The sequence below is a fragment of the Silene latifolia genome, chromosome Y, assembly GCF_048544455.1.
Source record: "Silene latifolia isolate original U9 population chromosome Y, ASM4854445v1, whole genome shotgun sequence".
NCBI classification, from domain to species: Eukaryota; Viridiplantae; Streptophyta; class Magnoliopsida; order Caryophyllales; family Caryophyllaceae; genus Silene; species Silene latifolia.
This window is the reverse complement of record NC_133538.1, coordinates 442,656,956-442,674,077: the sequence shown is the minus strand read 5'-3', so window position 1 is coordinate 442,674,077 and position 17,122 is coordinate 442,656,956. Positions and strand designations below refer to the sequence as shown.

At 33.4% G+C, this 17,122-nt stretch overlaps 2 protein-coding genes across 2 annotated transcripts in view; one reads left to right on the top strand and one right to left on the bottom strand.

Moving 5' to 3' along the window:
- LOC141632687 (uncharacterized) overlaps positions 1-7,871 on the top strand; it is a 30,126-nt gene extending 22,255 nt beyond the window's left edge. The window contains exons 3-4 of the mRNA XM_074445209.1: positions 5,748-6,409; positions 6,749-7,871. Coding sequence (XP_074301310.1) covers positions 5,748-6,409; positions 6,749-7,871 — 1,785 coding nt within the window. The remainder of the gene's footprint in view (positions 1-5,747; positions 6,410-6,748) is intronic.
- A 7,744-nt stretch (positions 7,872-15,615) lies between these two features.
- LOC141632686 (uncharacterized) lies at positions 15,616-16,065 on the bottom strand. Its single transcript, XM_074445208.1, has one exon. It carries the CDS (start codon positions 16,063-16,065, stop codon positions 15,616-15,618), a length of 450 nt encoding a protein of 149 aa, XP_074301309.1.
- Positions 16,066-17,122: the final 1,057 nt, after the last annotated feature.

Genomic DNA, 17,122 nt, shown 5'->3' with positions numbered 1-17,122 from the left:
AAATAAGAGTAAGTTTGAAATAGTCAATAATTTATATTACTAATTAGTAAAGGCCTCAAGAGTGTACATATATTATGGTCATTAATTAATTAAATCAAAAAAACGCGCATTATGTTTTAATTTAACCAAATCTTGCTTGTGCACTAAGTAGTATTTACTCAACCATGTATCTGTGTGTTTTAGTATTGGTTTTACATACTAAGTAAAATTCTATTTTATACATTAAATTTATATTTACTTATATATCCTAAGTTCATTGTTATTCATTGGTGATGATCTTTTGTCCCATTTTGGTGTCCCATCTCCTTTCCCATACTCTCTCATTTTCACACATAGACATAAAAACCACATATATGATATATTTATTACTCCCTCCTATTCCCGATAACCTTCCCTATTCATTAGTGGCACGGGAATTAAAGGGGTTAGAATTAAATAAGTTAAAGTATTGTGGTGGGGTGAGATAATTGGAAAGAAAGAAGGTATTGTGGGGTATTATTGTGGGGTGAGGTGATTAAAATAAGTATTGTTGTGGGGTAAGGTGATTAAAATAAGATGAAGTATGGGTATTGTGGAGTATTGTTGTGAGGTAAGGTGATTAAAATAAGTATACAACTTTACTAAATAAGGAAAGAGGGAAGGTATTGTGAATAGATGAAAAAGAGAACAGGGAAGATTATGTAGAATAGGAGGGAGTATTTCCTATGTTGATGTGTCAAGCAAATAGTAGCATAAGATAGAAGATGGGACACCATATGGGATAGAAGATCCCCACTGTGTATATGGGGGTAAAATTTGAGATAGATGATCAAAGATTATGCAGGCTTTGAAAGTTTTTAAAGTATATTGATTTTTTGAATTTTTGATGTAAGTATATATTTTACTAATTAACCAAAAGATAGTTGATGTTTTGGTAAAAATGACATAATACGTACTCCATATTTAATATTATAAATAGAAAGGTTAAAAAAATTGATAGCTTTCTCATATGTTACTCTTATTTTGGTAAATAATTTATCTACCAAATACTTACAAAAAACTAAGTTAAATGAAATTTTTGTCAAATAAGTTTAAGCTTATTTCTTGGAAACAGGGCCTAAATATGAGATTTTTCATGATCTCCGAACTGTCCTCATGTCAAATTGATTTGTTTTTGATGTTTTATTCTCGCAATCTTTACTTGCTTTTGAGCCTATTGTTAGGAGTTGATCTCAAGTTCTTTTTTTAAAAAAAATAATTATAAACTTGATTAATATAATAAATAGCTATTGGTTCAGAATAAATATTAAGCAATTAGACATTGTAACGCAAAGTATGTATATAGTCCATCACCACGAGGAACAGAATAATACGTAATTGGTTCAAAATAAATGTTAGCAAAGAATAAAAATGGTTAGCTCTACCATAAGAAAAAAGAATAAAAAAAATCTATCACAAGTGTCCAATTATATCGCATTTGTTTTGATTAAGCGAATATAAATAAAGTTTTAGGCTCAAATTGAATTATAAATCATGTCAATCAAGAGATTTAGACACGATACAAATAATATCAGAATTATTTAAGAAAACTATAGAATAAACGAGTATATAACATTTAAACGGAACGAAACTATTTTAAGATCACCACAAGTTGAGGCAGTTATGGTTTTGAAAACATTACCCGCGACAACTAGGGGCATGTAATTTTTCTATTAAATACGGGTATGAGAAGGTTTACATCCGTCCTGCCCCCTCTTTCATATGTCATCCTTGCTTTTATGAGTCATTTTTTTTTGTTATGCGAGACTTGACAGAGTATTTTAGTCGGGTTATATTTTGGGAGCAAAAATCATTACTTTTAGGTTGACCATGATTTTAGACATATTAATGGTCAAAGTTATTAAAGTTTGACCCCTAAGAAGTAAGGTGGAAGATGTTTAAGAAGGGATGGGAGTATCCATCATGATTTTTTAATATAACTCATAATGATTTGTTTAAGAAGCGGAGTGAGTCTTAGACCAAGTGTGGTATGCCGATTATGTTGTTGAGAATTGAGGAACATTAACTCCGTAAGAGGATTATGTAACAGAATCTGTCTTATTATCAATCGCCATGGAAAATTCGTAGTAGAAGGGAAGATAATTACGGGTTTCAAAGTCGGCAAAGTGTACTTAACCCGAAGATAGTAATGACTTTCTCGGATGCAAGGATTCCTTTCATGATTAAGCGGAGACAATATACATTGAGGCCGTTCTACACCATGACAATAAACAAGAGTCATGGACAGTCACTTAATCATGTTGGAATTTATGTGCCTAAACCAACATTTAGTAATGGTCAGCTTTACATAGAAGCGTTAAAAACAACGTCATCCGAGGGATTTAGGTTCTCATTGATGATAGAGACCAAATGTATTAAGGCCACACGAAAAACATTGTTTACAAATAAATTTTCACAAATTTACAAAATTAGGTGTGGTATTAAATATTTTACATGAAACTTCAAAGGATAAGTAGTTTTAAGTAGTATACATAGTCAAAGACTATTTCGGTAAAAAAATTGATGGTGCGTAAAACAATAATAATGATAACTCTATAGTTCAACTATTTCTCTGAATGTTATACAAGTGATGTATTTAATACCATGGTAACTTTAACCAATGCTTTCAACGTTGCCATAAAATACTAACTTGATAACCCAACGATTTTAGTGACGTCATAAACTACTAAATGATGTTGCCAAAGATGATACTACTAAGTGCCCCCGGCCCTTGCATCCTATTAAATAGAATCACAAATATTTTTTATTGTTGTTTAAAGACTACTAATTCTGTTGATATTCATTTTGGATTTGATTTTGCGAAAAGTATATAAGGAGCAAATACTCTTAATTGTAAATAGTAAATTATGTTGTAAGAGATTTAACATTTTCTCTGAAAATACTAAATATATATAATCTTGACACCTGTTGTTTTACATGACATTGATATCATTTTTTTAAATTAAAATTAAGTTGTGCCTGTAACAATGAAAAAACTAACAATATACTCCCTCTATTTTTTTATATATGACTTTCTCACATTTCGAGACACTCCATTTTCTCTTCAATATCTCTTAAAATATAAGACTAAATATTATGATATGTGTACTCATATGAAAGAGTTTTTCGTAAGGAATTTAATGGTATAATTATTATATTTTTTGAACAAATATATTTTTGTAAATATTAAAGTCAAAAGCTTACCTTGTAAATGCAAAACGTCATATATAAAAAAATGGAGGGAGTACTATAACTATGTCACTTGATATTATACTATTGAATGCCGAATCTTTTATGCTAAAAATACTAATAATTCATCGGTGATCAACTACACCAACCACGATTTTTTTTCATCAATGATTAAATATAGTTGAACTTTTTTTATCAACTTTAGTATATGTTTTTAAATATAATCCTATTGGCAGCCCCGTGCATCGTACGGGCTTTCCAACTAGTTAATTAATTAAATCATTACTAAATGCTGGTTTAGGCACATAAATTCCAACATGATTAAGTGACTGTCCATGACTCTTGTTTATTGTCATGGCGTAGAACGGCCTCAATGTATATTGCCTCCGCTTAATCATGAAAGGAATCCTTGCATTCGAGAAAGTCATTACTATCTTCGGGTTAAGTACACTTTGCCGACTTTGAAACCCGTAATTATCTTCCCTTCTACTACGAATTTTCCATGGCGATTGATAATAAGACAGATTCTGTTACATAATCCTCTTACGGAGTTAATGTTCCTCAATTCTCAACAACATAATCGGCATACCACACTTGGTCTAAGACTCACCCCGCTTCTTAAACAAATCATTATGAGTTATATTAAAAAATCATGATGGATACTCCCTTCCCTTCTTAAACATCTTCCACCTTACTTCTTAGGGGTTTGCTTTAATAACTTTGACCATTAATATGTCTAAAATCATGGTCAACCTAAAAGTAATGATTTTTGCTCCCAAAATATAACCCGACTAAAATACTCTGTCAAGTCTCGCATAACAAAAAAAAATGACTCCTAAAAGCAAGGATGACATATGAAAGAGGGAACAGGACGGATGTAGACCTTCTCATACCCGTATTTAATAGAAAAATTACATGCCCCTAGTTGTCGCGGGTAAAGTTTTCAAAACCATAACCGCCTCAACTTGTGGTGATCTTAAAATAGTTTCGTTCCGTTTAAATGTTATATACTCGTTTATTCTATAATTTTCTTAAATAATTATGATATTATTTGTCCCGTGTCTAAATCTCTTGATTGACATGATTTATAATTCAATTTGAGCCTAAAAATTTATTTATATTCGCTTAATCAAAACAAATGCGATATAATTGGACACTTGTGATAGATTTTTTTGATCAAATTTTCTTCTTTCTTATGGTAGAGCTAACCATTTTTATTCTTTGCTAACATTTATTTTGAACCAATTACGTATTATTCTGTTCCTCGTGGTGATGGACTATATACATACTTTGCGTTACAATGTCTAATTGCTTAATATGTATTCTGAACCAATAGCTATTTATTATATTAATCAAGTTTATAATTTTTTTTTTTTAAAAAAAGAACTTGAGATCAACTCCTAACAATAGGCTCAAAAGCAAGTAAAGATTGCCAGAATAAAACATCAAAAACAAATCAATTTGACACGAGGACGGTTCGGAGATCATGAAAAATCTCATATTTAGGCCCTGTTTCCAAGAAATAAGCTTAAACTTATTTGACAAAAAATTCATTTAACTTAGTTTTTTGTAAGTATTTGGTAGATAAATTATTTACCAAAATAAGAGTAACATATGAGAAAGCTATCAATTTTTTTAACCTTTCTATTTATAATATTAAATATGGAGTACGTATTATGTCATTTTTACCAAAACATCAACTATCTTTTGGTTAATTAGTAAAATATATACTTACATCAAAAATTCAAAAAATCAATATACTTTAAAAACTTTCAAAGCCTGCATAATCTTTGATCATCTATCTCAAATTTTACCCCCATATACACAGTGGGGATCTTCTATCCCAGATGGTGTCCCATCTTCTATCTTATGCTACTATTTGCTTGACACATCAACATAGAAAATACTCCTTCCTATTCTACATAATCTTCCCTCTTCCCTTTTTCATCTATTCACAATACCTTCCCTCTTTCCTTATTTAGTAAAGTTGTATACTTATTTTAATCACTTTACCTCACAACAATACTCCACAATACCCATACTTTATCTTATTTTAATCACCTTACCCCACAACAATACTTATTTTAATCACCTCACCCCACAATAATACCCCACAATACCTTCTTTCTTTCCAATTATCTCACCCCACCACAATACTTTAACTTATTTAATTCTAACCCCTTTAATTCCGTGCCACTAATGAATATGGAAGGTTATCGGGAATAGGAGGGAGTAATAAATATATCATATATGTGGTTTTTATGTCTATGTGTGAAAAGGAGAGAATATGGGAAAGGAGATGGGACACCAAAATGGGACAAAAGATCCTCACCATTGAATAACAATGAACTTAGGATATATAAGTAAATATAAATTTAATGTATAAAATAGAATTTTACTTAGTATGTAAAACCAACACTAAAACACAAAGATACATGGTTTAGTAAATACTTCTTAGTGCACAAGCAAGATTTGGTTACTATACAAGTCTTCTTGGTGCTAGCTCTCCTGTTTCTCCCTTGGATAATGATTTCATTCAGCTGAGCCCTACTGTTTCTAGTGAAGCTGCTGACACTTTGATTCTTCCTATCACTAATGAAGAAATTAAAGCTGCTATATTTACTATTGGTTCTGACAAAAGTCCTGGCCCAGATAGGTTTTCCTCTGCCTTCTTTAAACACAGTTGGCCTCTTATTGGGGAGTCTTTTTGTAAAGCTGTCCATTCCTTCTTCTCTACTGGTAGAATGAGTAAGCAAGCTAACTCTACCTTCCTTGCCCTTATTCCTAAGAAGAAGGTTAGCTCCACAGTCATGGATTTTCGCCCCATTTCTTGCTGTACTACTTTTTACAAGACAATTTCAAAAATTATATCCACAAGACTCAGCACTGTCCTTCCTCTTTTAGTTGGCCCTGAACAGGCAGCTTTTGTGAAAGGGAGGAGCATTCATGAAAACATCATGTTGTCCCAATCTTTAGTAAAAGGATATGGCCGCAAATATCTCACTCCTAGGTGCTTGATTAGGGTGGATATTAGGAAAGCCTTTGATTCTCTCCAGTGGTCTTTTATAGAGAATATGCTGACAGCTCTGAAATTCCCTCCTCAATTTATCAGCTGGATTATGGGATGCCTTACAAGCTCCTGGTTCTCTCTTAAGCTAAATGGTTCAGTCCATGGTTTCTTTCAAGGGAAAAGTGGAGTCAGGCAAGGAGACTCTCTCTCCCCTTATATTTTTGTTCTAAGCATGGAGATTCTTTCTAGATACTTAAGATGCCTCAATTCTCATCCTCAAGTCTCTCTTCATCCAAAGTGCTCTAAAATGAAGCTCACTCACTTAATCTTTGCTGATGACCTCATGGTCTTTATTAGAGGGGATGTGCCCTCTGTGCAGGCAGTTTCTTAAACCCTTAACCTCTTTTCCTGCTGGTCTGGGCTTCAAGCTAATGTGGACAAAACTGAAATTTACTTTGGTGGAGTTTCCCCTAGCATCAAGTCTCAGATTCTGCTCACCTCTGGGTTCTCTGAGGGGTCTTTCCCATTCAGGTATCTTGGGTTGCCTTTAAACACAGCTCGTACTACTGTGGATATGTATGGTATCCTTGTGAACAAAATTCAGGCCTCCATTCAACACTGGTCTTCCAAATTACTTTCTTATGCTGGTAGACTTCAGCTTCTCAATAGTGTAGTCTTTGGCATTGAGAACTTTTGGTGTGCCAGTGTCTTACTTCCCAAAAGTGTGATTAAAACTATCAACAAATTATGCAAGAACTTCTTCTGGCATATCAAAGCTACTGATAAAAAGATGATTGTTAAGAGCTGGTCCAATATCTGTGCTCCAACTAATGAAGGTGGTTTTGGGGTCAAAGAGCTTCTCTCCTGGAACAAAGCGCTTATATCCAAATGGCTGTGGTTACTAGATAGGACTCCTCAGGAACTTTGGAGCATTTGGCACTCGGAATATCACCTCTCCCATTGTTCTATATGGGATGTTGTTGTTCAGGACATGTATAGTGAAAACTTCAGGAGTATAATTAGTGTCAAAAACGACTTGCTGTCTGCCACTGGTTCTCCTGCTGCTGCAAAAGCTCTACTTCATAGTTGGTGCTCTGGTGATAAATTCCATGTTGCTGCAGCTTATACCTGGTTTAGGCCTTGTCACCCTACTGTCTCTTGGTCCAAGGGTCTTTTTCACAGGGTGGTAGTTCCTAGACATAACATTATAACTTCTCTGGCTTGTCAACAGAAACTAGCAACAGTGGACAAACTAATCCTTAAGGGGTTTATCACTCCTAATAGATGCGTCCTCTGCAAGCAAGCTAGTGAAACTCATGACCACTTGTTCTTTCCTTGCCCATTCTCTCAGCAGCTTTGGCATGAGCTCATGGTCTGGACTCGTGTTCCCAACAGGAGTAATCATTACCACAGAGAGTTGGACTGGTGTTTGCATAGGCAATCTAGACGGCATTGGAAGCACACTTGGTTTCTCAGCTGTCTTACCTGTGCTATCTACACTATCTGGAAAGAGCGCAATTGCAGGATATTTAGCACCCAAGAGCACACTGTGCATCAGTTGCTCACTCAGGCCAAATTTATAATTTCTGTGTCTTTGCTGTATAGGTCTTCTTCACTTTGTTCTTCTCGTTTTATTGCTACCTTACATTCTTGATAGCCTTTCTTCTTTAGGCTATAGGGGCTATTCTTTGTAAGATTTTATCCTTTTCTTTTTCCCCAACTTGAGGATGAATAAAAGGATTATACCTTCTTGCAAAAAAAAAAAAAAAAAGATTTGGTTAAATTAAAACATAATGCGCGTTTTTTTGATTTAATTAATTAATGACCATAATATATGTACACTCTTGAGGCCTTTACTAATTAGTAATATAAATTATTGACTATTTCAAACTTACTCTTATTTGAAATCTAGGCTAATGGGTGAGTTTAGAAATGATCAACAATTTATCATATGAATAATACTCCGAGTTGCTCCATTGTTACAAAAAGCTTTGAGGTGTCCAAACTGTCAAATTCTACTTCAATTCTTTACGGTTTCATTTCTCCACCTAATGATCTCAACATTCTTATGGAGAGTAAATTGATGAAACAAAAATAATAACACATATAAATCGATGTATTGTTCTATATGCATTGATTACTTGAATGTATATGGAGATATTTACAATTTATATACACACCCCAATGATTATTTAGTGACTATATTTTTATGGAACCGCAGTTTATACTTTGTGTAACTAAGTAAGATTTACATCATATTAACATGACACTTTAATCAAATAAATTCATTATTTATCCGTCAGCTTCTTAAATTTATTTTAATGCTAGAATAAAAACTACAAATGTATGATACCATAAGTGGGGCAAAAATAAAAATGATAACTTGAACTATTACAAATGTCCACTATTTATTTGATAATTTTAATCTACTTATATTAAGATAATTTATTAAGATTTGTTTTCAATATTAAGAATTCTACTTTTCTTAGGATAATTTTATTTATTAATTTTTTTTCGAAATCTACACTTGTTAGGATTTCAATTTATTAAATTTGTTATTTTATTTATCATTTTTTTTTTCAAAATCTACTCTTGTTAGGATTTCTAAAAAAGTTGGACTATAAATTTTTTTTCGAAATCTACTCTTGTTAGGATTTCTAAAAAAGTTGGACTCTCTAATATCGCTCGAAAAGTTTCTGCTTTATATATAGGTATGATTTTTTTTTTTCGAAATCTACTCTTATTAGGATTTCTAAAAAAGTTGGACTGTTAATTTTTTTCGAAATCTACTCTTGTTAGGATTTCTAAAAAAAGTTGGACTCTCTAATATCGCTTGAAAAGTTTCTGCTTTATATATATGTATTGATTGATTATTTACATTCATTTGCCATTATATAAAAGTATATTTATCAAAATTTAAATAAGATATTCACAAATTATTGATAAGTACAAAGGTTAACATATATTTTAAAAGGAGTATTAAAAGATAAAGAAAGTTGCTGCTAATTTGCGAATCAAAATATCATATTATGACAAATGTGTAAATGTTTTAAAAAACTTTAGTGTGCGATTGTTTTACAATTTAAAGTAAAAATGGTACCACGAGTAATAAAATAGATTTGAATGAGGCTTGAAAGTAAATTAGATACACTTATTATATATATATATATATATATATATATATATATATATAGAGAGAGAGAGAGAGAGAGAGAGAGAGAGAGATAGAGAGAGAGAGAGAGAGAGAGAGAGAGAGTCATGATCCGGTGAGAACGAACATTCGGTGAGAACGGTGAGAACGTATTAACCATATAAACTGAATCAACCAACAACTCCCGTGGAAATGCCCAAAATCAAATCCAATCCAATAGCATTACATTTTCTCTCCCGTAGTCCTTATCCCTATATAATTTCTCACTCCCTCAGCATGATCCACGACCATCATCACCACTGATCTCAACTTCCGGCCACCTATAACCACCAGAATGGCCTAACTCCGACGTAAATCCCGCGCCATTCTCGCAACGAATATACACTCAAAAGGCTCATTGCCGCTCTTCTCACACTATGATATTCCACCTGTCCATGCGCACTACATCACCGTCTTGTCTCAGGCGAGTAATCAACGTCGCTGATGCCGACGACATGTATTATGTCGGTTGGATTCGTTCTCTTGTAATTATTCGCGGATGCCGACGACAGCCACCGACACCACTATTTTTTTGTTTCTTCATCTTAACCCCTTCCCTCTCACCTCTGATTCCCCTCAACCACCATCGTCGACCCTCGCTGGCGTAATGCTTCCAACGACGACAGATTTGATTAATCTACACTAATTTATTTATGTATCTACACTAATCTTTGATGTATCTTATCACTATATATTAAGTACATCAAAATTGCTCCGAGATACATCAATATATAAACCACATACACTAATTTCGTTTAGCTCCAGCAGTTTTACAATGGTTGAATCGGATAATGATGACGGAGAAAGCAGAGGCCGGCGATGTTGTCGCTTTCGATTTACCATTGTTGGCGGTTTTTTGTGAGGCCGGTGATGTTCCAGGCGGTATTAGGTGGTATCGGTGATATCGTCGGCGTTAATCGTCGTGAGCCTGGTGCCTGCCGACAACGATTAGCTGTGGTCGTGGCCCTCGTGGGGTAAGGCAATGTAGTGTCGATGAAGATGAAATATGGGAATGATAAGTTGCTGACTTGCTGGAGATGTTTTACCCAATATTTTGTTTTAATATAGGCCCGTGATTAATTTTAGTCATGATTTTGGACCGTTTTCACCGTTCTCCCCGAGTAGTCGTTCTCACCGGATCCTAAATCATATATATATATATATATATATATATATATATATATATATATATATATATTTAGTATTAAGATCAAGTAAGTCCTCCTCATACATGTGAGTCCATAAATCCTCTTTAGGACCATTGGATGGGAAGGTTGGAGGGCTGAGATTGGAAGCAAAAAAAGAGGGATTATGGCCTAATTAAACCCTTTCCCTCTCTACTTTTCTAATCCACCTTAATCTAACACTAATTTACTATATAACATTGTTTCTTCCACTAACTTCTCACTCATCTCTCACAATTTCAGTCCCCTATCTCTCTAAAACCCAATTAATTCAAATATCTCAAATAATTCCCCAAATTAATTCACCCAAAAAATCCAAAATAAATCACTCAAGAAATCCTCCCACCACCCACTGCCACCACCACCGTAAAAATACACCCTCCTTCACGCGACCCGCGACCTTGACACACCCCGATCGACCACAACCGTGACCCACCAGCACGCACCACCACCCGAACCGTCACCCACCAGCCCACCGCGTGACCACCAACATAAACCCACCAGACCACCGCATCACTCACCAAACCCGACACACCACAACAACACCCACACCTCCACTGCCGTACGTCATCACCACCGCCCGACCACCCTCCTCTACACGTCAAACCTAGATCTGACGCTTCACTCCTCCCTCCCTTACGCCCCATTGCCGCCACTGCCGCCACATTTCTCATTTTTTTTTTTTTTACTTTTTTCCAGATCTAAAACTTTACTTATTTGTTTTTTTTTTTTTTTTTTTTATTATTAATTGTGGAGATATCCTCTCCTTTGTCTTCTTCTCCCTTCAATTCTCGTTTTTTTGATTTTTTTTGTTTTTTTCTTCTTTCTCTTCCCCTCCCTTCAAATCTCTGTTTTTTATGTTCTTTAATTTTTTTTTTGTTGGTTTACTGAATTTTCGTTTTTCATATCCAAATTTAAATCATTTTTTTTCGAGTTCCATTTTTAAGATCTATCTTTTAGAGGGTAATAAATGTTTCTTATTTTTTTATATTTCTCAAATCTCCTGTTATTTTTTTTTCATATTTTTTTTTTTCAAAATTTGTCTTTTTTTTAAAGGTACTTTTATTTTAATGTTAGATCTATAAAGATTGGTGGTGTTCGGGTGTTGGGTTAAAGTTACATGTGTAGGCAGTTGGAAATAAATATGACATTAGGTATAATTTTTTGAAAATAAATTTGATTTTTTCAAATTTTAAATCTCACATAATATCATTTTTTATTTTCTCTATTAAAGTTACATTTTCTCCATTAAAATTACACTTTTATCCATTAAAATTACACTTTTCTCCATTAAAATTACACTTTTTTCTATTAAAATTACACTTTTTTCTATTAAAGTTCTATTATTAAAGTTACACTTTTCTTTATTAAAATTACACTTTTTTTTATTAGAATTACATTTTTCTCTGTTAAAATTACACTTTTATCCATTAAAATTACACTTTTTTCTATTAAAGTTCTATTATTAAAGTTACACTTTTCTCCATTAAAATTACACTTTTTTCTATTAGAATTACATTTTTCTCTGTTAAAATTACATTTTTTTCATGTTAAAATTACACTTCTGTTAAAATTACACTTTTTTCCGTTAAAATTACGCTTTTTTTTGTTAGAATTACACTTCTTCTGTTGAAATTACACATTTTATCCTTGGAATTACACTTTTTTCTGCTAAAATTATACTTTTATTTGCTAAAATTAGACTTTTTTCTGCTAAAATTACAGTTTTTCGGCTAGAAATACACTTATATCCATTAGAATTACACTTATTTCCCTCAATGGACTTGGTTATATTCTCATTGTACTAATGTTACACTCTCAATGGACTGAAATTACATTCTCAGTGGACTGAAATTAAGCTTTGCTGGACTAAAATTACACTTTCCTGGACTAAAATAACACTCTCATTGGACTGAAATTACACTTTTCTGGATTAAAATAACACTTTTTATCGTTAAAATAACACTTGTAAAATGCTAAAATTACAGTAAGTTGTGATAAAATTACAAAAATTCAAAATATTATTCGTCAAAAATTTGTAAAACGCAAAATTCTCGTAAACATTCTTTAAAATTACACTTTTTGCTGTTATAATTACACTCGTAAAATCCTAAAATGTCGAAAACTTGTCTGAAAAAAAAACGAAATAAAACCGAAACAGGAAAAATGTTAACAAAATTTTCATAAACTTTGAAGTATAAGACAAAAGGTGGTGTTAATTGTCTATGATAATGAATTGATGTATAAAACGAAATATAAAACTTTATACATAGATATACAATTAACACCACCTTTTGTCTTATATTTCAAAGTTTATGAAAATTTTGTAAACATTTTTCCTGTTTTGGTTTTATTTCGTTTTTTTTTTCGAGACAAGTTTTCGACATTTTAGGATTTTACGAGTGTAATTCTAACAGCAAAAAGTGTAATTTTAAGGAATGTTTACGAGAATTTTGCGTTTTACAAGTTTTTGACGAATAATATTTTGAATTTTTGTAATTTTATCACAACTTATTGTAATTTTAGCATTTTACAAGTGTTATTTTAACGACAAAAGTGTTATTTTAGTCCAGAAAAGTGTAATTTCAGTCCAATGAGAGTGTTATTTTAGTCCAGGAAAGTGTAATTTTAGTCCAGCAAAGTTTAATTTCAGTCCACTGAGAATGTAATTTTAGTCCATTGAGAATGTAACAATAGTACAATGAGAATATAACCAAGTCCATTGAGGGAAATAAGTGTAATTCTAATGGATATAAGTGTATTTCTATCCGAAAAACTGTAATTTTCGCAGAAAAAGTCTAATTTAAGCAAATAAAAGTGTAATTTTAGCAGGAAAAAGTGTAATTCAAGGATAAAAAGTGTAATTTTAGCAGAAGAAGTGTAATAAAGCGTAATTTTAACGGAAAAAGTGTAATTTTAACAGAAGTGTAATTTTAACACGAAAAAAATGTAATTTAACAGAGAAAAATGTAATTCTAATAAAAAAAGTGTAATTTTAATGGAGAAAAGTGTAACTTTAATAATAGAACTTTAATAGAAAAAAGTGTAATTTTAATGGATAAAAGTGTAATTTTAACAGAGAAAAATGTAATTTTAATAAAAAAAAAGTGTAATTTTAATGGAGAAAAGTGTAACTTTAATAATAGAACTTTAATAGAAAAAAGTGTAATTTTAATGGAGAAAAGTGTAATTTTAATGGATAAAAGAGTAATTTTAATGGAGAAAATGTAACTTTAATAGAAAAAATAAAAAATGATATTATGTGAGATTTAAAATTTGAAAAATCAAATTTATTTTCAAAAAATTACATCTAAAATTTAAAAATTATACCTAATGTCATATTTATTTCCAACCGCCTACACATGTAACTTTAACCCAACACCCGAACACCACCAATCTTTATAGATCTAACATTAAAATAAAAGTACCTTTAAAAAAAGACGAATTTTGAAAAAAAAAAATATGAAAAAAAATAACAGGAGATTTGAGAAATATAAAAAAATAAGAAACATTTATTACCCTCTAAAAGGTAGATCTTAAAAATGGAATTCGAAAAAAAAAACGATTTAAATTTGGATATGAAAAATGAAAATTCAGTAAACCAACAAAAAAAAATTAAAGAACATAAAAAACAGAGTTTGAAGGGAGGGGAAGAGAAAGAAGAAAAAAAAAATCAAAAAAACAAGATTTGAAGGGAGAAGAAGACAAAGGAGAGGATATCTCCACAATTAATAATAAAATTAAAAAAAACAAATAAATAAAGTTTCAGATCTGGAAAAAAGTAAAAAAAAAAAGAAGAGAAATGTGGTGGCAGTGGCGGCAATGGGGCGTAAGGGAGGGAGGAGTGAAGCGTCGGATCTGGGTTTGACGTGTGGAGGAGGGTGGGCGGGCGGTGGTGATGACGTACGTCAGTGGAGGTGTGGGTGTTGTTATGGTGTGTCGGGTTTGGTGAGTGATGCGGTGGCATGGTGGGTTTATGTTGGTGGTCACGCGGGTGGTGGTGGGTGGGCTGGTGGTTGACGGTTCGGGTGGTGGTGGGTGCTGGTGGGTCACGGTTGTGGTCGATCGGGGTGTGTCGGGGTCACGGGTCATGTGAAGGAGGGTGTATGTTTACGTTGATGGTGGCGGCAGTGGGTGGTGGTGGCAGTGGGTGGTGGGAGGATTTCTTGAGTGATTTATTTTGGATTTTTTGGGTGAATTAATTGGGGGAATTATTTGAGATATTTGAATTAATTGGGTTTTAGAGAGATAGGGGACTGAAATTGTGAGAGATGAGTGAGAAGTTAGTGGAAGAAAAAATGTTATATAGTAAATTAGTGTTAGATTAAGGTGGATTAGAAAAGTAGAGAGGGAAAGGGTTTAATTAGGCCATAATCCCTCTTTTTTTGCTTCCAATCTCAGCCCTCCAACCTTCCCATCCAATGGTCCTAAAGAGGATTTATGGACTCACATGTAAGAGGAGGACTTACTTGATCTTATATATATATATATATATATATATATATATATATACATATATATACATACATATACATATATATACATACATATATATATATATACATATACATATATATACATACATATATATATATATATATACATACATATATATATATATATATACATATATATAGGGTTGAGATCCTATGAGAACCCTCTTCCCATGAGAACCATGGGAATCTTAGGTACAGAAACTTTGTATTAAAGGTTCAGAATTTTACATCAGGTTCAGAACCTTTGTATCAAAGCTTCAGAGGGTTGCGATTTTACCAAACAGGGATGCAGTGGGTGTGAAGAATCAGATTCACAAAATGAATATTAATTGTCGACTGCGAAATAAGAGTTCATCTTTTTTTTGGTAAAAAGGTAAACTTATATTAATAAAGTTAACCAAAGATACAATCGTTCAAGCTCAACATGCTAACAAAGCCCATTTCAGAGTAACAACACATCAACCTACTAACAAAGCATATGAAAAAGAAACAGTAGGAACACAACAAGATTACATCAAAACGACACAGCTACACTGAAAAAAGCAACCTGCCTTGCAGCAGAGATGCAACCACAATTTCAGGACGTAGCAGGTACCCATCAAGTCTACACTTATTCCTGCACCACCAGATGGAGTAAATTAAGGCCAAGAGATGTGCAGTAATCGAATTTCTCAAGCTCTGGGACTGGAACTTCATACTAAGCCACCAAACAATCCAGCTTTGTCTAGGGAGATGGCAACCCAGACGTTGGGACAGTAAGTGAAGGCACCTCTGACTGAACATGCAGTTGAAGAAAAGATGAGAGTGAGACTCAGGAGCAGCATCACACAGGATGCAAATGTCATCCAAAATGATCCCCATTTTATTCAAACTATCCCTAGTAAGCAAACACTCATGCATCACAAGCCATCCTATGAAGCTATGCTTAGGAAGAGCTTCCTTGACCCATACAAAAGGATCCCAATTCACTTTCACCATGGGGGGGACTCAACCAGTTATACCCACTGGCAATGGTGTAATCCTGATGAGGTTGTAGCCACCACACACCCACATAACCAGCCATCATAAGATCTCTGATCTTACATAGCTTCCTCCAAGCCCAACTGCCATTTTGCTTAGGATTGTAAGACTACCATGAACCTCCTTTGATATAAATAGCATGAACCCACCTTACCCATAGATGATCCTTTTTTTGAGCCAACCACCAGACATATTTACGCAGTGCAGCCTTATTCCATCTAATAAGATCCTTCACAGCCAGGCCACCATGCTTCTTAAGCTGACAGATCTGATCCCAAGCCACCAAAGAACTGTCATGATCATTGTCAATGCCTATCCAAAGAAAATTTCTGCAAATAGAGGATATCTTCTTAACAACAGTAGTGGGTAAGATGAAGATCCTAGCCCAGTAATTATGAAGGGTAGAAAGCACAGTTCTAATCAAAACCAAGCGTCCAGCATAACTGAGCTTCCTACTGCCAAGAGACCTGATTCTGGACACCACTTTATCAACCAAACTTGAGCATTCAAGAATAGAGAACTTCCTAGCAGCAATGGGGATCCCCAAATACTTAAAAGGTAAGGAGCCATATGTCATACCAGTGACCTTGACAATATCCCCCAAGATGCCCCTATCAACACCATTACTATAGAGGCTAGATTTCTGTTTATTCATTCTTAGGCCAGAAGCTCTCGAGAAAGACTCAAAAGCTCTAAGCATACCAATAATTGATCCTCTATCTCCTCTACAGAAAAGCAGTAAGTCATCAGCAAAGGCCAGATGGGTGAGTTTAAGTCTGCCACAGAGAGGGTGATACTTGTAATCCACATAATCCTTGAGATTTTCCAAAATCCTGCTCAAATATTCCATGCATATCACAAATAAAAGAGGAGACAATGGGTCTCCTTGTATTAGACCTCTTTTACCAGGAAAGAACCCAAAGGATTCACCATTAAGGGAAAGAGAGTATGTAGGAGAGGTAACACACTCCATAATCAAATTTTTAAAGGTATGTGGAAAATTGAGAGCCAGCAA